The sequence below is a fragment of the Mauremys mutica genome, chromosome 2 (assembly GCF_020497125.1).
Source record: "Mauremys mutica isolate MM-2020 ecotype Southern chromosome 2, ASM2049712v1, whole genome shotgun sequence".
NCBI lineage: Eukaryota > Metazoa > Chordata > Testudines > Geoemydidae > Mauremys > Mauremys mutica.
The window spans coordinates 198397180-198420696 of NC_059073.1; the positions used below are offsets into that span (position 1 = coordinate 198397180).

At 45.7% G+C, this 23517-nt stretch overlaps 2 protein-coding genes across 2 annotated transcripts in view; both read left to right on the top strand.

Annotated features, from left to right (window-relative positions):
• LOC123363247 (translation initiation factor IF-2-like) overlaps positions 1 to 23204 on the top strand; it is a 46797-nt gene extending 23593 nt beyond the window's left edge. The window contains exon 3 of the mRNA XM_045004122.1: positions 23075 to 23204. Coding sequence (XP_044860057.1) covers positions 23075 to 23123 — 49 coding nt within the window. The 3' untranslated portion in view covers positions 23124 to 23204. The remainder of the gene's footprint in view (positions 1 to 23074) is intronic.
• Positions 6452 to 11066, top strand: LOC123362453 (trichohyalin-like). Its single transcript, XM_045002741.1, has one exon. It carries the CDS (start codon positions 6639 to 6641, stop codon positions 10917 to 10919), a length of 4281 nt encoding a protein of 1426 aa, XP_044858676.1. The 5' UTR covers positions 6452 to 6638; the 3' UTR covers positions 10920 to 11066.
• Positions 23205 to 23517: the final 313 nt, after the last annotated feature.

The window sequence follows — 23517 nt, forward strand, 5'->3', positions numbered from 1 at the left end:
CCGTGACTCCACAGTAAAACTGTCATAGTGATCCAGGAGTTCACATTTGTTACTGGCTTGGTGAAATCTAATTATAGAATTCACCACCAGTTTGTGGTGTCTGCACTGAGATAGGCATTCACAACCATAGAATCATAGAACATCAGGGTTGGAAGGGACCTCAGGGGGTCATATAGTCCAACCCCCTGCTCAAAGCAGGACCAATCCCCAGACAGATTTTTACTCCAGTTCCCTAAATGGTCCCCTCAAGGATTGAAGTCAGAACCCTGGGTTTAGCAGGCCAATGCTCAAACCACGGAGCTACCATGAGTCACTCCTGATGGCATGATAGTGTATTTTTAATAAACTTGTAATATCCACAAAAGCTTTTGAAAATCATGGTCTGTCTGGTTAAGTGTGTGTATGGTGGCGGGGAGGGGGAAGAAATCAAGAATTTTAGCTTTGATAGTGTGGATCTCAGTTTTACATGCAATGTATTTTACTCCCCAGTAGAGCAGTCAACCTGTTACCAGTTTTACACCAGGTATTGTAGCAATAGCTGTCAAGTTGTGAATGGGAGTGACTAGGCTGGTACCTGTGTAAAGCATCTGGGCATGAGGAGTGCGAATTTGATATTTCCAAAACCTTGAGGAGCCTGAGACTGACCTGGGTGCTAATGCAGTTAAGAGTCCTCTCTCCAGCTAGCCTGCCTTTTGGGTGAATATTAAACACAAGAAGTAGTAGTGCAGAAATGATGGAGGAGATTGAGCAATGTAACCTATGAATCTCTTGAAAACCTTTAATAATACAAGCGCGCATTCAAAAATGCATCTGAAAAATGAAAGTTCTATTGTTTGTATAGATATGAAATTCTATAACAACACAATGGATTTATATCACATTTGATTTTAAAATATTCCAGATTACTTCTGGTTTCTAACCTTTTATGCCATTGTCAAGAGAAAAGCAAAATTTTATTTACATCTGAGCTTACAATCTCATTGCAGTACCAGCAGACACATTTTACTGCAATAACAGGTGTTGGTGACACATTATAGAGCATAAATAACAGGCAGCTGTGAATTGTGCTGCTATAATTCCATCAAGGGGTCCTTGTTACCGTTCATCAAACTAAAATAGTGAAGCTTGAATCATTTATTTAGTTGCCAGGATTTTCAGAATTGCTGAGCACTCACCGCTTGTGTTAATTTCATCTGCAGTTGTGTGTGATCAACATCTGAAAATTCCAAAGTCCAAAATAGAATGACAGCCTCAGAATTCAATATGTGCCTGATTTTTATTTTATATATACATGGATCCTTATGTAAACAAATATTTACGCTGCTCCTTAATCATCTGAGTGGAAAGCAGCACCTGATAGGATAAGCTTTGTGACTGGCAATTCTGACAAATAATTCCGGAATTTTTCATCACACCTGTGATCGCATGGATTACAATGTATTTAACTCTGTCATCCACAGGTTGATAATATTGTAATAAATATGCAGCCATAATAACTCAGGCTATGATCTTGTCAGATCTTATAAACTGAACTGGGGTCAGGCAGAGTCAGTGGAAGAATAGGAGACCTCTAGCAAAGTGTCTTTACTGAACCATTGCCCAGCATAGTATTAGAGGAGGAATAATACTGTTGGAAGTGCTAACTTCTGGATCAAATACAAAACAGAGGTTCTGACCGCTTGTGATCATTCAAGATTGCCCAGCTACTACAATAATGTGTGCATTACTAATGCCCTAGACAGATTAGATTCTGCTCACCACAGACACCGACTTTCATTTTTCCAGGTGGGTGCTCCACCCTCCACTCTTCCTTGAGACTCTGCCACCACTCTCCCCCTTCCCCCACCCTCCCTCCACCTCTTCCCACCCACCCACCCACTGATGAACAGCTGATTGGCAGGTGTCTGGTGGGTGCTAAGCATCCACCATTTTTTTCCGTGGATGCTCCAGCCCCACAGCACCCGTAGAGTTGGTGGCTATGCTACTCACTACAAGATTTTTATGCCACTCCATGATTTTGGGGGACACCCGGTACCAATTTGGCCTGTGATGTAAGGTGGAGCAGCCATAGGGCTGTTGTAATTTATACCCAGTTGCCTATGACCACAAGGGACCATTCTCACAGCCCGGCATTTCCAAGGCATGGCAGCACACCAGCCAAGCCGCTTTCCCCCAGCCATGCTCTGCACTCTGGGAGATGAAAGCTCTGGTGGTGTAATGCTGCTATCCAGCTCACAGCCATCTGGGGCGTCCATTTATAGATGGGAAATTCCCACATAGTTGGTTAGGCTGGCATAGCCTCTTAGCAAAGTCAACTTGGAGGACCAGAGTAGTGCAATGGAGCCGTAGCATAGTGGAGAATCTCACCTGTTTTGTTTTATATATACAAAGAGCTAAAGGTGTATTTTGTAAACAGCATCATCTCCCCAGGTTTCTTAAGGCCATTCAAAATCAGCACCTGGATGAAGAACCATATAGTAGCCAGACTGATAGATTTTCAATCTGTCTGCCTAGACAATTTTTTATCATATTTGATTAAGGAAAACGGTAAAGAAAAAAAGAGAAAAAAATCAACATTTAAGGGTGCCAATTGAAGATCTGTTTAACTTATTATTGCTTTAAACTATTAAGTGGTAACATGAAATGAATTTTTATTTTCAGACGTGTTTCCTTCTGCATTTTTCATGCAACCATTTTAAGAAAAATATATTTAGAGATTGTATTATACATGTAGATCAGTGATTCTCAACCTGTGGGTCAGGACCCCATTTTAATGGGGTCGCCAGGGCTGGCTTAGACTTGCTGGGGCCCAGGACCAAAGCCCAAGCCTCAACCCCACCACCCAGGGCCAAAGCCCATGGGCTTCCGCCGTGGGTGTCAGGGCTCAGATTACAGGCCCCCTGCCTGGGGCTGAAGGCCTTGGGTTTTGGCTTTGCGCCCCCTGCCTGGGACAGTGGGGCTTGGATGGGCTCAGGCTTCGGTCCCCCCCCTCTCGGGGTCATGTAATAATTTTTGTTGTCAGAAGGGGGTCACAGTGCAATGAAGTTTGAGAACCCTTGACGTAGCTAATATAAATGTTTGAGACATTTAAAGTAATCACCTTCTTCCACTAGGTGGCACCATTACACTTACTACAGTAAAAGTCACCGTCTAATTTGTGTTTTAGTTTTTCATCTCTTTTTTTTTCCATTCATTCCTCTTTTTGAGTTTAAAAAAATGGATTGGTAAGCTGAGGAGGGTGAAATCACTAGACATTTTTTCTCAGTACCAGAGCTGTGCAGAATTAGCATGTTTATCATAGCATATTAGCATATTTAGGATAATTGATTTTATTAAGGGTCTGCCGCTCTGATAGTTTAGAATAGTAAATTTTTCTATTGGTCCTGTGCTAATTCTTGATTCCGGGCTATACTGAGCATTTCTTTTTTGATTGTTTTTTGTCTTAAGTGTATTGACTCTGCATAGATGATCTGGCAGAAGTGAATTATAAGAAACAATTTAAGTGAAGCGAGGTCGCTTGGTGAGGAGGTTTTGAGTGGAAGCTCCATGTACAAAGCCATCATTGGCTGAAGGGAGGATTGAGGGAAACCTGGGAAACCCGGAAAAAGGTTGGAGGAAACCTGGAAAAAGGTTGGGGGAAACCTGGAAAAAGACAAGGTCTGAGGTACACACTGGAGATGTGTGGATGTAGTGCTATAAATGCAAGACCAAGAAGTATGAACTTGATACATAGTGCAGTGTGCGATGTTGTAGCCATGTCGGTCCCAGGATATTAGAGAGGCAAGGTGGATGAGGTAACATATTCCATTGGACCAGCTTCAACTGGTGCGAGAGAGAAGCTTTTGAGCTACACAGAGCTTGTCTTCAGGTCTGGGAAAGAAGAACTTGTGTAGCTCAAAAGCTTCTTTCTCTCATCAACACAAGGAGGTGAGGTGGATATCCAGAAGGTCAGAGAGGAGGAGAAGGAAGTTGTAGTTGAGAAGTGGGATGCTGAGAGCATGGACAAGAGTTTAAGCCATTGAGATGGATAGGAAAGGACAGATTTTTTGTATGTTGTGGAGGAAGAAGTGGCAGGATTTCGCCTTGGCCTGGCCTTGGGACATGGAGGGACTTGGAGAAATGATCTTACAGCTGAGAAATGTCCTTGTCTAGCACCCCACCATGCCAGTCCAGACTGTTGGAACTTCGAGAGCAGAACCCAATTCTAGAAATGACACAAAGTCAATGCCTAGGAAAGTCTGATATCTAATGGACTGTACCATGGAGGGCCAACCTACTGAAGCTGTCCTGCAGTCAGGGGCGGCTCTAGGCACCAGCAAACCAAGCTGTTGCCTAGGGCGGCCAAATCTAGGGGGCGGCAGGCTGGGCCGGTGGACCTGCCGCAGTGATGCCTGCGGGAGGTCCACCGGAGCCGCGGACGAGCGGACCTGCCGCAGGCATGACTGCGGAGGGGGCGCTCGTCCCGCGGCTCGGCTGGACCTCCCGCAGGCATGACTGCGGCAGCTCAAGCGGAGCCGCCGGACCCGCGAACCGTCCGCAGCCGTGCCCGCGGGAGGTCCGCTCGTCCCGGGGCTCCGGTGGACCTGCCGCGGGAGCTCAACCGGAGCCGCGGGAAGAGGGGACCCGCCGCGGGACTGAGGAAGGGCGGCGCAGCACACCGCGCTGCTTGGGGCAGCCTATTTTCTAGAGCCGCCCCTGCCTGCAGTGGCTCAAAAGTGGCACTCGGGGCAAACTGTTAAGAGCAGGACACAAACCCCAAATCGGCTGTGAGCTCTGTACTTAGATTTCGTCAACCAAGTACCAAGTGTAAACTCCTCACGCACTATAACAGCCTAATCATGGAGTCACAGACAGTCCCCTTGGGTACTCCGATGTATCTTGTCACCTAGGCAACCTTGCCTTTGTGACAGATGGTCCCTTACCCCAAAAATCACAACAATATTCAGGCTACTCCCGGTCCCAAAGGACCAGTCACTTACCCCAGGTCAGTGGCATCAAAGCAACGCTTGTAGCCAATCCCATAATAAGCTATCTAAAGATTTATTAACTAGGAAAAGGAAATATGAGAATTATTGACAAGGGTAAAAGCAGGTAAACATACACACACAAATGAGTTACTGTCTTAGGCTCCAAAAGGTAACAGAAACTTCTATAATAAGCAAGCCCTATATGTCCCTTAGGGCTAATCCAGGCTAAACACGTGAGATCTCTTGCTTATGCCTAGAAAACCTTGCACTCAAGAGTCTTCTTGTTAGGGGTTTTTATCCCATTCCCCCCATCCCTTGTTTGAACAGCCAGTTCAGCTGATGGGAGGAATTCACTCACATGTTCTCTTCATTGGAGGAGCAGGGGGATGGGAAGAGCAATCAACAAAGTAGTTTATCCTTACATGTTCCACAATAGTTCATCTGGTGTCTATGGGCCTTCTCTGTTAGGCAAGACCTAACACCTTCTGTTGAAAGCTAGCGTTTCATACTAATTCATGTCTCCTTCCTGCCTAGTGATTTACACAATTACAGAGAATCACAATGCAAATGCTCCAATATTACCTTACAATATGGGTACTATAAGTGAGATTAATGCATGCAGCAACTTACAAACATTCAATAAAGTCTAAACGCTAATCACATTTTATAACTCTAATATCTATTCATCGATACTAATATATAGCTGAGTCAGACTAATTCTAACTATATATCTGTCAGTATCCAAGTGAGGCATGGGGACTTTGGCATAAGCTGGCATCTGGCTTGCCAGCATCACAGGCGATGGAGGTCCACAGAGGCTGACTCATCAACCCTGAATTGATGAAAAAAAGTTATGTAAAGATGCTTACATCTCAGTGACATGCAGAAAACACTTTAGGATCCCTTTGAAGTAAACTGAGGTGTTTTCTGTGACTCTGGTGGAGTTCTTGGCTTGTCTGGATGCAGCTAGGTCATCCTCCCTGAAATATTTGCTTCAAAATGCTTATGAAGAGCAATTTTTAAAACTTTGGCATAAACGAGTTCTCCCAAATGTTTGGAAAATGTCCCAGAGGATATCCCTCACATTCACCCCGAGATTTTCATTCCCATTCCCCGCTTCAAAGTACTCAAGTTGAACATTGTGCTATAGTATCAACATAGTATATTTTCACTAATGGAATATAAACATATGAGAAAAGCACAGCTTAATAGAAGATAGGTAGCCAGATTCTGCCTATGGTTGTGAAAAAGAATTTTTGTTCAAATGAGAAGACAAATGAATAAATTCCCCAGTCTTGTACCCACTTCTGTTTGCAGCATACACACCCCGGTAGACAAAATATATTATAGTCTGAGGAGGTACATTTTTGTGGGAACTCCTTCTTAAAACATTGGCAGCACATGACTTTAAGAACACATCTCAGGATTCTGATGATGACATGATTTATGACATCACAAAAACCATTGCAGTTTATGAAGTCAATAGGACCCTGAGGATGACTTTTAGCCTTGTAAGAGGATTCAGGACAATGGGAGAAGGAAGAAAGATGTTTGCCATGAGGCCTCAAGTTAACATAGTAACCAAATCCTTGTCTAGAGTGTCTCATTTTCCTGCTTTTCCTTCCTTCCACCTCCATTGAGACCAAACTGTTTCCCATACTCTCTCCTGGGATGGGTACCATGAATCCTAGGACAGTTCACAGTGAGATCCAGAACTTGGCAAAATTGAATCAGGGCTTTATAAATTCTGAAGATCGCCGCTTCCTTCGGGAATCAGTAGTGAGTATGGAAAATCCCATGTCTCCCACTTCAAGCCATACAGCTGCAGGTGAGATTGTCAGGGAGGCAGATAAGGTCCTGAAAGAGGCTAGGAACAAGGAGAATGCTTTGGAAACTGATGCAGAGGAGGTGATTGAACCAGATCAAGATGATCGCCAAGAGATGATAGACCAAAACTTGCAGCTAACAGATGAGATGACAAAGCAGGCCAATGAAAAGAATAGGGAGGCCTTTGATGTCCTGTCTAAAGGTGAACTTCAGAAAGCAATTGACTTGTTCTCAGATGCCATCAAGCTGAATCCATACCTTGTCAACTCGTATACTAACCGAGCCAATGTCTTTGTGCACCTGCAGAAACCAAACGCTGCCATTAGTGACTGTAACAGAGCCATAGAGCTCAACCCTAACTTAGCACAGCCCTACAAGGTGCGAGGAAAAGCACTCCAGCTCCTGGGGCTCTTGGAAGAAGCAGCTTGTGACCTGGCCTTAGCTTGCAAACTGGATTATGACGAAGATGCCAGTAATGTGGTAAAGGAAGTGCAGGTAAGAACCCAGAAGAATTCTGAACACAAAACAAAGAATGAGCAAAAATGTAAGCACAGGGAGACACTGGAGAGAGTGAAAAGGGCTCTGGCAAAAGGAAGCGCTGATACGACATGGGATCAGGAAAAAGCGCAGAGGGAAAAGGAGTCCAGTGAGGAGCCCGAGAGTGAGGAGAGTGAGTTGGAGATCGATAACGAAGGGGTGATTGAACCCGATGAAGATGAGCCCCAAGAGATGGGCGACGAGACTCTGAAGGTAACAGACGAAATGATGAAGCAGGCCATTGAAAAGAAGAGGGAGGCTTTTGATGCAGTGGCTAAAGGAGAACTTCAGAGAGCTGTTGATTTGTTCACAGATGCCATCAAACTGAACCCACGGCTTACGATTTTATATGCCAACCGAGCCAGTGTCTATGTGCAGTTGCAGAAACCAAATGCTGCCATTAGAGACTGTGACAGAGCCATAAATATCAATCCTGACTCCGCACAGCCCTACAAGTGGCGAGGGAAAGCACTCCGACTCCTGGGTTACTGGCAGGAGGCTGCCGAGGACCTCTCCTTGGCCTGTCAGCTGGATTATGATGAAGAGACCAATGCCATGCTGAATGAGGTGCAGCCAAGGGCCCAGAAAATCACCCACCACTGGAGAAAGTATGAGCAAAAGCAAAAGGAAAAGAGATTTAAGGAGGCCCTGGAGAGAATGAAGAAAGCCCTGGATGAGACGGGGGGAGCTCAACTTCAGACACGTGAGGAACAGGAAAGAGATGAGCTTGAGGCCTGGCAAGAAGAGGAAAGAGCTCAGCCTCAGGATACCCAGAAACATGAAAGAGTTAAGCTTCAGGCCTCCTGGGAACAATGGGGTGCACATCTTAAATACTCTACAGTACAAGAAGGAGCTCTTCCAGCGGCCCATGGTGACAAGGAGAATTTCCAGCTGAAGGCTGAGGGGAGAGCTGAGAGTGAGGAAGAGTCCAGTGAGGAACCCGAGAGTGAGTTGGAGATCGATAACGAAGGAGTGATTGAACCCGATGAAGATGAGCCCCAAGAGATGGGCGACGAGACTCTGAAGGTAACAGATGAAATGATGAAGCAGGCCATTGAAAAGAAGAGGGAGGCTTTTGATGCAGTGGCTAAAGGAGAACTTCAGAGAGCTGTTGATTTGTTCACAGATGCCATCAAACTGAACCCATGGCTTACGATTTTATATGCCAACCGAGCCAGTGTCTATGTGCAGTTGCAGAAGCCAAATGCTGCCATTAGAGACTGTGACAGAGCCATAAATATCAATCCTGACTCCGCACAGCCCTACAAGTGGCGAGGGAAAGCACTCCGACTCCTGGGTTACTGGCAGGAGGCTGCCAAGGACCTCTCCTTGGCCTGTCAGCTGGATTATGATGAAGAGACCAATGCCATGCTGAATGAGGTGCAGCCAAGGGCCCAGAAAATCACCCACCACTGGAGGAAGTATGAGCAAAAGTGCAAGGAAGATGAATTTAAGGAGATGGTAGAGAGGATAAAGAAAGTCTTGGAGGAGCAGGAGAGTGCTCAGAAAGCCCTGGAAGAACAGGAGATAGATGAGAAAGCAGCCCTGGAGGAACAGGAGAAATCCATGAAGGAACCTGAGACAACTGAGCAGATAGTGCTGAAAGAACAGGAGGACAATCAACAGGAGCCAATGGAGGAACAAGTGAGAGCTCAGAAGAAGGCATTGAAAGAACAAGAGTCAGTTCAGCCGATGGATCTGGAGGAACAGTTGATAGCTTTGCAGACTGAGCTGGAAGATCAGTTGAAAACTCAGCAGATGGAGCTGGAGGAAGAGGAGAGAGCTCTGCAGAAGTTGCTGGAGGAACAGGAGAGGACCCAGAAGAAAGTGCTGGAAAAACAGGAGAGAACCCAGATGAAGGCTCTGGAAGAACTGGAAAGAGCTCAACAGCTGGCTCTGAAGGAACTGGAAAGAGCTCAGAAGAAGGTCTTAGAGGAACAGGAAAAAACTCAGAAGGCAGCCCTGGAAGAACAGGAGAGAGCTCAGAAGAAATCCCAGAAGGAAAAGGAGAGGGCTGAGAAAGCCCTGGAGGAACTGGCAAGAGCTCATAAGATGGCCCTGAAGGAACTGGAGATTGCTCAGAAAAAAGGCCTGGAGGAACATGAAAGAGCCCAGCAAAAGGCCTTGGCAGAACAAAAGAAAGCTCATATGGCTATGGAAGAACTGGAGAAAGCTCATAAGAAGCAAGAGAGAGCACAGAAGGCTGCCCTCGAGGAGCAGAGGAGAGCTCAGAAGACCCTAGAGGTACTGGAAAGAGAACAGAGAAAGGCCACGGAGGAGCAGAAAAGAGCTCAAAAGAAGGCCATGGAGGAACAGGAAAAAGCCCAGAAAGCCCTGGAGGAACTGGCCAGAGTTCAGCAGCAGACTCTAGAGGAAAAAGAGAGAGCTCAGAAGAAGACCAGAGAGGAACAGGAGAGAGCCCAGAAAGCCCTGGAAGAACTGGTGAGAGCTCAGAAAGAGGCCCTAGATGAACAAGAGAGAGTTCAGAAGAAGGCTACAGAGGAACAGAAGAGGGCTAAAAAGGCCTTGGAGGAACTGGAGAGAGCTCAGAAAAAGGCCTTGGAGGAACTGGAGAGAGCTCAGAAAAAGGCCCTGGAGGAACAAGAGAGAGCTCGAACGAAAGCCTTGGTGGAACAGGAGAGGGCTCAAAAAGGCCTGGAGGAACTGGAGAAAGCTCAGAAAAAGGCCCTGGAGGAACAAGAGAGAGCTCAAAAGAAAGCCCTGGAGGAACAGTTTAGGGCTCAAAAAGGCCTGGAGGAACTGGAGAAAGCTCAGAAAAAGGCATTGGAGGAACTGGAGAGAGCTCAGAAAGAGGTACTGCAGGAACAAGAGAAAGCTCAGAAGAAAGCCCTGGAGGAACAAGAGAAAGCTCAAAATAAAGCTCTGGAGGAACAGAAGAGGGCTCAGAAAGCTCTGGAGAAACTAGAGAGAGCTCAGAAAAAATCCCTAGAGGAGCTGGAGAGAGTTCAGAAAGGGTTCCTGGAGGAACAAGAGAAAGCTCAGAAGAAAGCCCTGGAGGAACAGAAGAGGGCTCAGAAAGCTCTGGAGAAACTGGAGAGAGCTCAGAAAAACTCTCTAGAGGAGCTGGAGAGAGTTCAGAAAGGGGTCCTGGAGGAACAAGAGAAAGCTCAGAAGAAAGCCCTGGAGGAACAGAAGAGGGCTCAGAAAGCTCTGGAGAAACTGGAGAGAGCGCAGAAAAACTCCCTAGAGGAGCTGGAGAGAGTTCAGAAAGGGGTCTTGGATGAGCCAGAAAACGCTCAGAAGGTGGCCCTGGAGGAACATGAGAGAGCTCAGAAAAAGGTTCCAGAGGAAGAGGAGGAAGCTCAGAAAGAGGCCCCAGAAGAACATGAAGGAACTCATAAAATGTTGTGGGAAGACCTGGAAAGAGCACAGAAAAAAGACTTAGAGGAATGGGAGAAAGCTCATAAAAAGGTCTGTGTAGAACAGGAAGGAGATCAGGAGAAAGATGTAGAGGAACAGGAAACAGCCACAGAGCAACAACTGAGAGCTCAAAAAGAGCCAGAGCATGCAACAAGTTCATTAAGGCCTCTCGCAAAATCCATTTGGGATTATTTTGAATCAGGCTAGACTCAGAATTCTGAGCCATTGTCTGAGTTTGTCCTGGAACCCAGCAAACATTAACAAACCCAGGAATCAACGCATGCTTACTGCAGTGTGTAAATTTGGAGGTCGTGTACAACTGCTGTTTTCATTAAAACACAAATATGAACAGAATTTTTCCATTATTTTTTATTTCTGCATCTAAACAGTTTTTAAAGGATTAAAGCATTTCTCAGGCAGTGTTTTGACATGCACAAGTATACACAGACTGTGGAATGCTCCTCTCCAGTTGAATATGAGTGCCTCAGGTACTCAGTCATTGGGCTGTAGAGTAGGTTAAAGAGCCCAAAGACACTTCCTTCATCAGCCTAAGTATTGCTACACTAAGAGAAACTGCAAATGGAGCTTGCACATTTCTGTTTCTCTGCCTATGTCTATTTGATCCCCCTGGTACTTTCTCAAAGACTGGTCCGTGAAGGGGAGGAGGGTTTGGAATCTTCCTCTCCTGATTATTCTTCCTGTAAAAGGGGATGAGAGAAAGAAGACATTGAACATCCTGCCAACAGAAAATCTGTGGGAGGGTTTTGAGCAGCAAATGAGAGCTGACCGTGACCAGCTGGGTGAGGAGCCTTCAGATAAATGGGTGATGGAGGGAATTATTACTGAAGAGGGAGGCCAGGGTCTTGATGTGGAGCTTTGAAGGGAAGAGGGAATTTATGGGTGGGAGCATGACTAAAGGGTGCATTGTTTGTGATGTATAGGCCATATGATCGAGATAAACTCTTAAGTTGCTTGAGTTCATGAAAGGGGCCATGATTCTGCAAGCAGCTCTGGGTAGGGAGAGCCTCTTTGACATCAGCTGATTGCTTTGCAGGCACAAGGGCCCACACAGGTGGAGCAGCTTGCAGCATCAGGGACTTGGTTTAGACATAACCATGTTTTTAAATCAAATCTAAATTTGGGTGTGTAAAATCCAGTATTTCCAACTTCAAGAGTTTCCAACATGAGTCTGGCCTCAAAAATCATGAGATTGGCTTAAAAATCATGAGCTTTTTATTTTTAAATCATAACATCTTTATTCTTTTTATGTGTGTTCTGATTTCTGAGCCTTTAGAGTCCATTTGGTTCATGATTTCAAGCTCTTTGCTGCTACCATGCATGCTAGAAGCTTTTTTTTTTAATGAACATAATTACTTGACTCCGGGAGCTGGGACTTTAAATAAAATCACCAAATATTGTGACACGTGGCAACTTTGAAAATTCTGATGAATTGTACATGGCTGAGCCCAAGGCAAATAAAGCAGAGGTTTAGAATCTACAAGGGGAAAAAAGAATTTATGGCAAAAATGTTGCTGCTGCTAATTGCTTGTGGAGGGAGAATCCTTCAGACGATGCTCATTATGGCTAGAGGAACTAAAGAGGAGGTAGTCCCAAACTAGCTTTGGAAGAAAAGTAGAATTAGAGGCTCTTAGGCTGGACCAAAGTTTCTGAAGCTATCTGATTGCTGCCTGAAGAAGGTGGAGTGTATTGGGGCTGAAGCTTTGTGAAGGAGCACCCACCCCACACAAACCCTGGAAGGGTTAAGGGGCCAATTAAATCCCCAGGCTGCAGCTGAAGGAGGAGCCAGGGAGCATGGGAACAGGAAAGGTCTGTATACAGCTAAGAGCAGCTGGGGGCTGCAAAGAAGGGGTCTGCAGTCACTCCCTGGGAAAAGGGAGGTGTATTTGAGACGGCGGGGTTCAGTAATCTATATTTACTCCCTGTGAGGAGGGAGTTTGAGCTGGTACACCCAGAGTGGGTGGAACCAAAAGCTGTAGGAAGGAGTCCAGGGAAGGAGCAACAGGGTCTAAGTAAGCCAGGTACAGGATCCCTAAACTGGAACCTGGAGTAGTGGCCAGGCCTGGGTTCCTCTACCCGCACTGGGGAAGTGGTATCACCAGGTAGTGCCCAATAAGACTGCCTGAGACCAGTCGTGCGGAAGGACTTTGGTACTCCGCAAGGGGGATACTTGGTGAGGGACCTGGCTAGAGGGCTGAGTCACAAAAAGGAGGCAGCGGCTCTTGGAGCAAGAGAGGGGCCACAGATGGCAAAAGAGAGAGTGTGGCAGAGTGCAACTGCAGGAAGGGGTGTTGGCTGTGCAGAGCTAAATCTCCAGAATAACCAGGAGGGGGCACCACCTGCTGTGATTACACTCAAGTGCCCTGCCAAAAGCGTCTAATGCCTGATGTGACTGGGTAAAAGAAACTCCTGGTAATTTTACTCTGGGACTTGGCGGGAGGAATTCATACCTGAATACTTTCCCTTTCCATTATGGATGATAGAAGATCTATTTTGAGCATGTCTTAACCTTACAGATGTACCTACATCTACTTTTTTTTTTTGGTCTTTAACTACTCTGCAGGTTACCTCTTTCAATAGAGTCCTGCAGAAGTGGTGGGTAGATGTGGAGTCCTCAGTGGGTGAAAATGTATTGTCCTTTGACCCCCGCCCCCCTTTGCAACTGTGCCTGACTCTTGTGAGATGTTGAGTGCACTCCACTCCCGCTGATGTCCATGAAAGTGGAAGATGCTCAGCAGAGAGTACACTGCAATACATTTTTAAAAGTACAATTGACAACAGTTTTAGGACACACACATGCCCTGGCAGTTCAGTGAACATAAACACATCAGCGCAGTGCTAAAGTCGGAGAGAGTGAGAGAGAGAATGGAACTGCGGATGAGCTGCAATGAAACTGACTAGTCTAACTTCAATGTTCCAGCTGAGTCAGGGCAGAAGTAAACATTCACCATGAATAAATAGTGACAAGCAAAGTAGTTATGAAACTCTTTCTACCTTTTATTCAGAAAGCTTTTCTCTCCATAGATATAGATATTTTAATATAACCAGACAACAGCAAAACAAAATGAATTGGAAGAAGTCTATTGTAAATTCTCTGGGGCAGGGAATGTACCATCCTGTATATACAGCTACAGACAGCACTTGTGAGCACTAATTATTAGAGTTGACCAACATTTTTACATTTAAATAGTTTTTAATGGAAAATTGAGGGTTTGACTCAATGAAATTTTTCATGAAAATTATCTGCTTTCCACAGAAAATTTCAAAACATTTTTGATTTGTTCCACTGAAAATGTGGTGTGCGTGTGTATGTGTAACACATTTCATTTTAGTCAAAACTTTCCATGAGGGGAAACCTCATTTTCCTGCTAGTTCTAATAAACATATATTGTCATGGCGGTTTCTTTAAAAAACAAAACAATCATTCATTCTGAGCAAACAACAGTGGATGGGCAAACTTCGAAGAAAAACATTTAAAGTTTCAGTTTAGTTCTAAATATGTCATTATTTAGAGAAAAAATAGAAAGCAACAAAATAACAAGGGTATGGCATTATGTAGGAGTGCAGCAATTAACAGCATTCAGCTGACACCTTATTTATTTGTTTTTAATAATGTGTTAATATTATTGATGTGTGCAAAATGAAAACTGAGGATGAAGCATAGAAGAAAGGAAAGGAGAGAGGTAGAGTGAGAAGGAGAAAAAAGTATCAACATGTTATCATAAAGTGGCTTCTCTGGCATGAAAATATTTTGCACATTTCCCAGTGCAAGTCCAGATTGACTCATTGACTCTTACTGGAAGATGTTTCCTCCTCCCTCTCACTATGATGGTAGATGATAAATCTGATTTCCACTCTGAGACTGGGGGAGGGTGTGTCTCTGTCCAGTGTATGAGTAAAACTCACTCTTGTATGAAACAAGAGGCATCTTCATTGAGGCTAAAGAGGAACAGTTTAACAGAAGGGATATGGGTATAGTTTAGTGCTTTTGAGGAACAGGTGCAGATAATAATCCAGGTGTTTGGTTCTCATGGACCAAAGGCTGTGATAATGGGGGCTTGTCTACACATGAACATTTGTGAATTTAAAGCAGAATAACTAATCCAGAATAACTCCACATATGGACACACTTATTCCAGAATAGTTATTCCACAATAGCTATTCCAGAATAACTCCATGTGTTGACAAACCATGAGGCATGTGCGTAGCTGCATCTCCAGCAATTTGTGGCCTGTGATCTGTTTAGTATCCAGTAGAACTTGTTAAATATTTTGTTTTAGGTCAGGCACAGGTTGGTATTTATGATTTTTTTCAAAAAATTTGGTCCTGTATACTATGTGCTCTAGTCAATTATGACCTCGTCAGAACTGAGATTGATTTTTCTTTTTCTTAAATATCATATGAGAGAGAAGTTTTCATCACTACTCACTCCTAAATTGTTGTTGGGATAATTTTTCACTTACCTGTGCATTTGTTTCCAAACTGGCAGATACAAAACTGTGCACTGTTATGACAACTGAATGTGAAAATGGATTCTTCAGCATGCACGGTCATGGCAAATGCATATATTTGTTTATGCTCATTTGCTCACCTTTAAACATTGACTAATGTAGAGCTGTGCATGTGAAACAACTCTTTGAATTTTGACACTAGGTGGCACCGCAGTATATCTGTGTATCATAGTAGCAAAGTTACAGTGAGATATGGAGAAATAAAATTGCTTCAGACCGTCTTGATAATTGTTATAAATTTCTCTGGCTCATTAAAAAAGCAGGTTTTTATTAGCTCAACTTTTCAGTGTACAAAGTTTGGATAATCTTTTTTGGAGGGGAGAGGGATGTGGCCAGTATAGCTATTCAGGGCCTATAGAAAGAGCCAGTCATGAAGAAAGGCTACAAAACCTTTAAATGGAAAAAAAAATATATTGTTTCTGACATGATCATAAGCAAAATTCTGGGGCTCTGGCCTTCTGCTTTTTTAATCAGACTATATTGACACAGGCTGTCTCTCATTACATAAGACTTCCTAATGGTCAGTAAGCTCCAAACCTTCCTTAATAACCTATTGGCACATCACTTTGATTAGTATCCAGTATCTGTCTTTGATATGTACAGTGTCTTTATGTCCATAGCGAAGGTCAGAAGGGGTTGGAGAAAACTCTAGGTAGAAATTCCACAAGGAAGGAGAAAGAAACTAAGTAGTTTTAGGAATAATACTGTAACGGGAGCCATTAGTTTGTGGTTACTGACTCAATCATGTTTTGGGTATTAGCCCTTTGAAGCCGTGCTCCATGAGGGCTGACTTCATAAGGGACAGCTAAGACAGCATACGGTAAATGTTCTGGAGCCAGGAAATTTAAGATCAGTCTCTTACAAGCACTCTTGTGTGTGTCACACCTCTGTTATAAATATTACTTTTCTTTTTCTGATATGGTTCCTCCTTCAGTGTTAGGGGGAAAAAAGCAACTCTTTCTGTGATTTATATACGGCTGTCACATGATGTTGTTGAACTAGCTACAGGAATGACTGGGTTCTAACGTCCCTGATCAGAAGAGACTGAATCACAGTTATCACGAAAACACAACTGATATTCCTGCGTGGAGAGGACAGTGTCCCTTCCTGTAGAAGCAGGATTTCTTTCATGTTCATGCATCATGAATCTTGCCAGACTAGTCAGTGTTTATTTCCAGGAAGTGACCTATGTTATCCCACCACAGCCTGCATGACCATACAGCAAGAGAACTCCATGGCCTGACTGAGGAGTAAAAACTGGGAAGGGAGTCACCCCCAGCAGAGTTAGGTTCCAAACCCTCTGTTATTTTACAAATGTTGGTAACATTAATCACACAGGTACTTGCTTTATTGTAGTAAAATACTCTGGTCTCACCCTTTCCCTCCTCACCTCTCCCCTGCATCAAAGAGTCCTGACTGGTTGCTGCAGTCAGTGTTGTCCAGGACAGTGGTAACTCTCTTGTCAATAGGGGTAGCAGTTCTCCGAAAAGGTGGATTTTCCATAGTGGGGCAGCTCCTGGCTCTGAACTCAGAGTCAAATGGGATTAGTTATGTGCAAATGTCTCAGCTAGTCACTGTCTGTCTAGATACGCATAACATTGTCTCACCAATAGGTAGAACTTGTCCCGGCCCTGAGTCTGTTGAACTGAACTACAAGGAGGGCATTGTAGTCGGACATAAACGCATATGCTTCTGCCTCCTTTTCAGGTAACACCTGAGTGCTCTGGGTGCTGTTACCATATCTGACCCACTGTGTGTCCAGGCTGCTAAGCAATAGAATGCAGAAGCTAAGCAGATCAAGCATCCTGAAGTGTCAGTACAGTCTAGGATGGAAAATGGCCATAGTGACCCCTGAGGCAGGGGATTATCCCTTGATCCTAGGCAGAACGGTGGGTCGGCTCTGTAAAACTCCCTGTAGTTCCTGGCAGGGGCGACTGGTCCTAGGGGCTTGGCTACACTTACAAGTTGCAGCGCTGGTGGAGGCTTTCCAGCGCTGCAATTACACCCCGTCCACACTTGCAGGGCACAACCAGCGCTGCAACTCCCTGGTTGCAGCGCTGGCTGAAAACACGTCCGGGTTGGGGTATAAGGAGTGCAGCGCTGGTGATCCAGCGCTGCTCAGCAGGTGTGGACACTCACCAGCGCTTTAATTGTCCTCCAGGGAATAAGGAGTTATCCCAGAATTCCTGTTCAGCCACTCTGCTCATCAGTTTGCACTCTACTGCTCTTGCCTCAGGTGACCCGCCCTTTAAATGCCCTGGGAATTTTAAAAATCTCTTTCCTGTTTGCTGCAGCCAGGTGTGGAGTGAAATCAGTTAATCTTTCCAGGTGACCATGCCTCCACGCGGCAAACGAGCCCCAGCATGGAGCACTGGCGAATTGCAGGACCTCATTAGTGTTTGGGGGGAGGAAGCTGTCCAGTCCCAGCTGCGCTCCAGCCGTAGGAATTACGATATCTTTGAGCAGGTATCAAGGTCCATGCTGGATAGGGGCCATGATCGGGACACACTACAATGCAGGGTTAAAGTTAAAGAGCTGCGGAGTGCCTATTACAAACCCTGCGAGGGTAATCGCCGATCCGGAGCTGCCCCCACGACCTGCCGTTTTTACAGGGAGATGGACGCGATACTTGGGGGTGACCCCACTGCCAATCCCAGGATCACGATGGACACTTCTGAGCCGGGTGGGGGACAGGAGGCGGAGGCGGCGGGGGGGGGGGTGGGAGGAAAACGCGAGTGAAGCTACTGGGATGGGGGAAGACACCCCAGAGTCCCAGGAGGCATGCAGCCAGGAGCTCTTCTCAAGCCAGGAGGAAAGTACCCAATCGCAGCAGCCAGCAGTTGCAGAAGGACAAGCAGAGCAGCGGGTTACCGGTAAGCGGCTTTTATTTTCTGGGTGGAAATGTTTCTGGAGAGGAAGGGGGGTTAGGGCTGTATGCATGCCAGCCTAGATGTGGAATAGCCCATTGATGTGGTCTATCACGTCGCGGTAATCGGCTGCAGTAATCTCAGCAAAAGTTTCAGCCAGAGCGTGGGCAATATGCCTGCGCAGGTTTATAGGGAGAGCCACTGTTGTCCTTGTCCCAGTCAGGCTAATGCGTCCGCGCCACTGTGCCACGAGGGGTGGGGGGACCATTGCTGAACACAGGCAACCCGCATAGGGTCCAGGGCGGAATCCACATTGCTGTAGAAGAGCCTCCCGCTGTTCCCTAGTGACTCGCAGCAGGGAGATATCTTCCAGGATTAACTCCTGTGAAAAATGTTGGGAGACTCTTTAGTGAAGCTAGTGATAGAGATAAGGAGATAGTGAAGATCACCCCTGCAGCTGCATCTTCACTCAACCCCTCTATCACTGCAGCTTACCCGAAGCAACCAGCACCCCTCTATCACTCAAGCCCCACTTCTCCCTCTATAAGCACCCCTCACTCACCATTTCGTGGCTTCTGTTGTGTTATGTGTGTGGTAAAAGAATGCTAAAGTGAGGACTAAGAACTCCTTCAGTGTGTGGGAATTTCAGTCTGGAGATAATGAACACAATGCTTCCCTGTTAAATGTTGTCAATTCTGCCTTTCTAAAGTGACCTTGACTGCTGGACTGACCAGATGTACCACAGCACAGAAGCTGCAGAATTTGAGAAAAAATCCCCGAAAGAGCAAGGAAGACATGCTGAGAACTGTTATTGCTCACTCTGCTAGAGAGAGTAAAACCTTGCAGGAGTGGAGAGAAAAGGAAAGCATGATCCGCCAGAGACATTGGCGTAGAAACGCTGTGGCAAAGAGGAAAAGCACAAACCAGCTGCTAGACATCCTGTCGCGCCAAGCGGACTCTCTCCAGGCTATCGTAGCCATGCAGGCAGAGCAGTCCCGTGCTGCCCCACAGCCCCCCCCCCGTCCCAAAGCTTTTTGCCTTGTGCCCCAATGTCAGCTCAAACCCCCTTTCCCCAGCATCCAGGTTCTTACCACCACCAGCTGCCTCCAACACCTGTACGTTCACCAACCAGCCCTGATAACTACAACCCTTACCCTCTGCACTCAACCCCCATCACCATGCAGTATATGCACCCTGAAGTGCAGGATTCATTGCACAGCACTCCAGACAGGACATATGCAAACTTGTGACTGTACAGTTCACCAACCCACACCCCTGCCCTCTTGTGTTCATGAAATGTTGTGTGTCTGTCTGTCTGTCAAGGAATTTTTTTTCTTTTCAATAAAACAATTCTTGGCTTTGAAAACAGTCTTTATTATAGCAGATAGTGAAAGATACCTTAGCCCAGTAAAGAAACAGGCACTGCAAATCATTTTGGGGATAATAGAATAACAGTGTAAAAGTGCACTTCACTCCCATGCAAGGCAGCAAACATTACTGTTGGCTTTCAGCCTCAAATTCTTCCCTCAAGGCATCCCTAATCCTTGAAGCCCTGTGCTGGCCTCTCTATTAGCCCTGCTCTCTGGCTGTGCATATTCAGCCTCCAGGATTTGAACCTCGGTGGTCCATGCCTGACTGAATGTTTCACCCTTCCCTTCACAAATATTATGGAGGGTACAGCAAGCGCATATAACCGTGGGGATGCTGCTTTCCCCCAAGTCTAGCTTCCCATACAAGGATCTCCAGCGCGCTTTTAAACGGCCAAAAGCACACTCCACAGTCATTCAGCACCGGCTCAGCCTGTAGTTGAACCGGTCCTTGCTCCTGTCAAGCTTCCCTGTATAGGGTTTCATGAGCCAAGGCAGTAACGGGTAAGCGGGGTCTCCAAGGATCACAATGGGCATTTCGACGTCCCCTACTGTGATCTTCCTGTCTGGGAAAAAAGTCCCTGCCTGCATCTTCCTGAACAGGCCACTGTTCCGAAAGATGCGTGCATCATGCACCTTTCCAGGCCAGCCTGTGTAAATGTCAATGAAACGCCCACGGTGATCCACAAGCGCCTGGAGAACCATAGAGAAATACCCCTTACGATTAACGTACTCTGATGCCAGGTGGGGGGGGGGCCAGAATAGGAATATGCGTCCCATCTATCGCCCCTCCACAGTTAGGGAAACCCATTTGTGCAAAGCCATCCACAATGTCCTGCACGTTCCCCAGAGTCACGGTCTTTCTTAGCAGGATGCGATTAATTGCCTTGCAAACTTGCATCAACACGATTCCAACGGTCGACTTTCCCACTCCAAACTGGTTCCCGACCGACCGGTAGCTGTCTGGAGTTGCCAGCTTCCAGATTGCAATAGCCACCCGCTTTTCCACCGTCAGGGCAGCTCTCAATCTTGTGTCCTTGCGCCGCAGAGTGGGGGCGAGATCAGCACACAGTCCCATGAAAGTGGCTTTTCTCATACGAAAGTTCTGTAGCCACTGCTCGTCATCCCAGACTTCCATGACGATGTGATCCCACCAGTCAGTGCTTGTTTCCCGAGCCCAAAAGCGGCGTTCAACAGTGCTGAGCATTTCCATGAATGCCACAAGCACTGTAGTGTCACACGCGGCAGGCAAATCCATATCGATATCATCGTCGGACTCCTCACTGTCACTTTGGAGCTGAAGGAATAGCTCGACTGCCAAACGTGTTGTGCTGGCGACACTCATCAGCACAGTCCTCAGCAGCTCGGGCTCCATTTCCCACAGAAATCGCGATTCACACACAGAGTAAAACAGAAAGACACTCACAATGGCGCCAAACGTTGTCGGAAAGACAGAATGCTGGGATGTGAAGCGATGCACCACGGGGCGTTGGAACAGGAAGCGGAATGACCCACACACTTCCTTCCCCTTCCCACAATACTCAGCGCCAAAATGGGACGAGGTGCTCTGTGGGATAGCTGCCCACAATGCACCTCTCAATACAGCGCTGGAAAGTGCTGCAAGTGTGGCCACACTGCAGCGCTGGTAGCTGTCAGTGTGGCCACACTCCAGCGCTGGCCCTACACAGCTGCATGACCAGCGCTGTAACTCCCAGCGCTGCAACTTGTAAGTGTAGCCAAGGTCTGTGGGACTGCTGCCCAGAATTCACTCATGGTGCAAGGTGTAGAGGTAAAAACATTGTTGTGACGGCAGAAAAGTAGCTGTGTGGACAGACCACACTATTTAATTTTTAACCGCTTAAGCTGACTGTGCCCTTAACTGCTTACAAAATCACAGTGGTAGCCGCAGTGTGTACCTGGCCTTAGGCTGTTAACCTGACCTTGCAGAAAACAGTTCATTCAATTTGTGAACTTGATTCTTTCACACTCCATTACACCCTGTGAAGTGTAATCACCAAAGAGTAGTTAGGACCAAATCTATGCTAATTTTATTGTTGGCCTGAGTATCCCTTGTGAAAGGAAGACTGAAATGGAGTAGGAAAGAGGGCAGGTTGGCCAGAAGCGTGTGCTTTCACTGCACAATCAGGCGTTTTGTCATGAAAAGTTTAGCTTTTGAGAGGAGCCAGTTTTTTAGGAGAACTGTTAACATGAATAACTTCATCTCTACTGTATTTACCTGTGGGGAAAGATGATGTGGAAGAAAACTCCTAATTACTTGATTTGTAAAATATTTTAACACATCACTACCTGGATTAGGTGTGCCCTCAATACTTGTAAGCCAGCAGATGCATTCATCACTGTCCCAATGATTGGTATCCTGGTTGCAGAGGGAGGAGAGACCAAGTTTTGGTTTCTTGGCTGAGTGATAGTTAATATCAAGAGTGCTGGTGGTTTTTGATGTGGCTATGGAAACTAACCAGTGGGAAATATAGGCCAATACTACCAGCATAGGAATTGGAGTGGTAATTGCATTACTGAGGTGGGTTGGATTTGAACTGGTGAACAGGGCTGATGGGGCTGGGGTCAGTTGTACTGGGGCCAAGAGCTAAAGACCCCTCCCACCCCTAAAAATATCAGTAAGATCTGTGTAAGTAAAGTGAAATGGGAAGGGTGAGGCCCCAGCAACATGATTCACCAGGCCCCCAAATTTCTCTTGATGGGCTTGCTGGTGACTCTACTATTTCCAACCTCTCCTAGCCCATCAAGTTGCCAAATACAAATAGTCTTTGTATATTTCCCGATATATTGTAGCCTACTACAATAGCAAACATGAATCTGTAGTATTGTTTACTTCTGAAATGCTTGTCTGTCTGAACTTCAGAGTTTCTGCCTCTGATTAAGAGTGAGCCTAAATTTGAAAAGCTCTCTCTTAAGGTTGATTTTACTCTGTGTTGAGACCAGCTGTAATTTAATCCACCAGGTTCAGCTGCTTGCAACCTCAGAACTATAATGGGAAATAGAATTTCAGTATATTATATAGATTAGTTGAGAAGACTTTCATAGAAACTCTTTATACTGCAACCAGCTGTTTCCTTTCTCTAACAAGACTATAAAAACAGGGTTAGATTAAACTAATCAGTTACCAAAATCCAACCATATATTCAGTTTCAGCGTAACCTTGAATGAATCCATCATGTTTGTTTAGTTGGCCTCCCATAAATGGTCCAAAGTAGCAATTTTTTTTGAGTCAATGCTTTGTGGGGTGTTTTACAAAAAAAAGATTAAAAGGTAGAGCTCCAGGAATTATTTTTAACGTGTACTTTCCAAAGAATTAAGACAGGGTCCTTCACCCACAACACCCTTTCTACGCACAAAATAATAGAAATTGGGTTGAGTGGAAGGAATCCCTCTCTCCTTATTATTGCTACCATAGGCCTAAATACCTTTGGGGATCTAGGGCATAGGGCCTAGAAGCCCTAGTTACAAACCAGTTATGCCTCCCTCATAAAACCCTAATCCAGTAGCTTGGTGCCACTTAACTGCAGAGAACCTGGTCTCTTACTCCCCTTCCTTGTGCCTTGTTCCTCTTCCACAAGCAGCTGTGCAGAGAAACACAGTGAACCAGGGCTCCACACCAGGAGGAAGTAAGAAGTCCTCTCTCTAGTCTGTCCCGACTGCCCCCTCCCCATAGCAGTGGAATCATAGTCGTTTCAGGCTGTCATTGCAGAGAAAGGAGTGAGTACTTTGTCAACATTGTATGTGTTTGCAAATGTCAGTTTTACGTCATGGCAGAGCATACAGCCCACACTGTGGCATATAGGTCCATTTAGTACTGCAGTCTCACAGATTCTCTGGATAGTCATAACACCAATTTATGATAAGAGATTAATCTCAGAACACTTCACACACCCTACATACTAATACAGATTACTTTGCAGTCACTTCTGTTGTAGAAGACATAATTTGTTAACAGCACATGGCAACGCTGTCAGAGGTTCTGGGACAATTTTTATAGTGGGGGTGGCTGAAAGCCATTGAACAA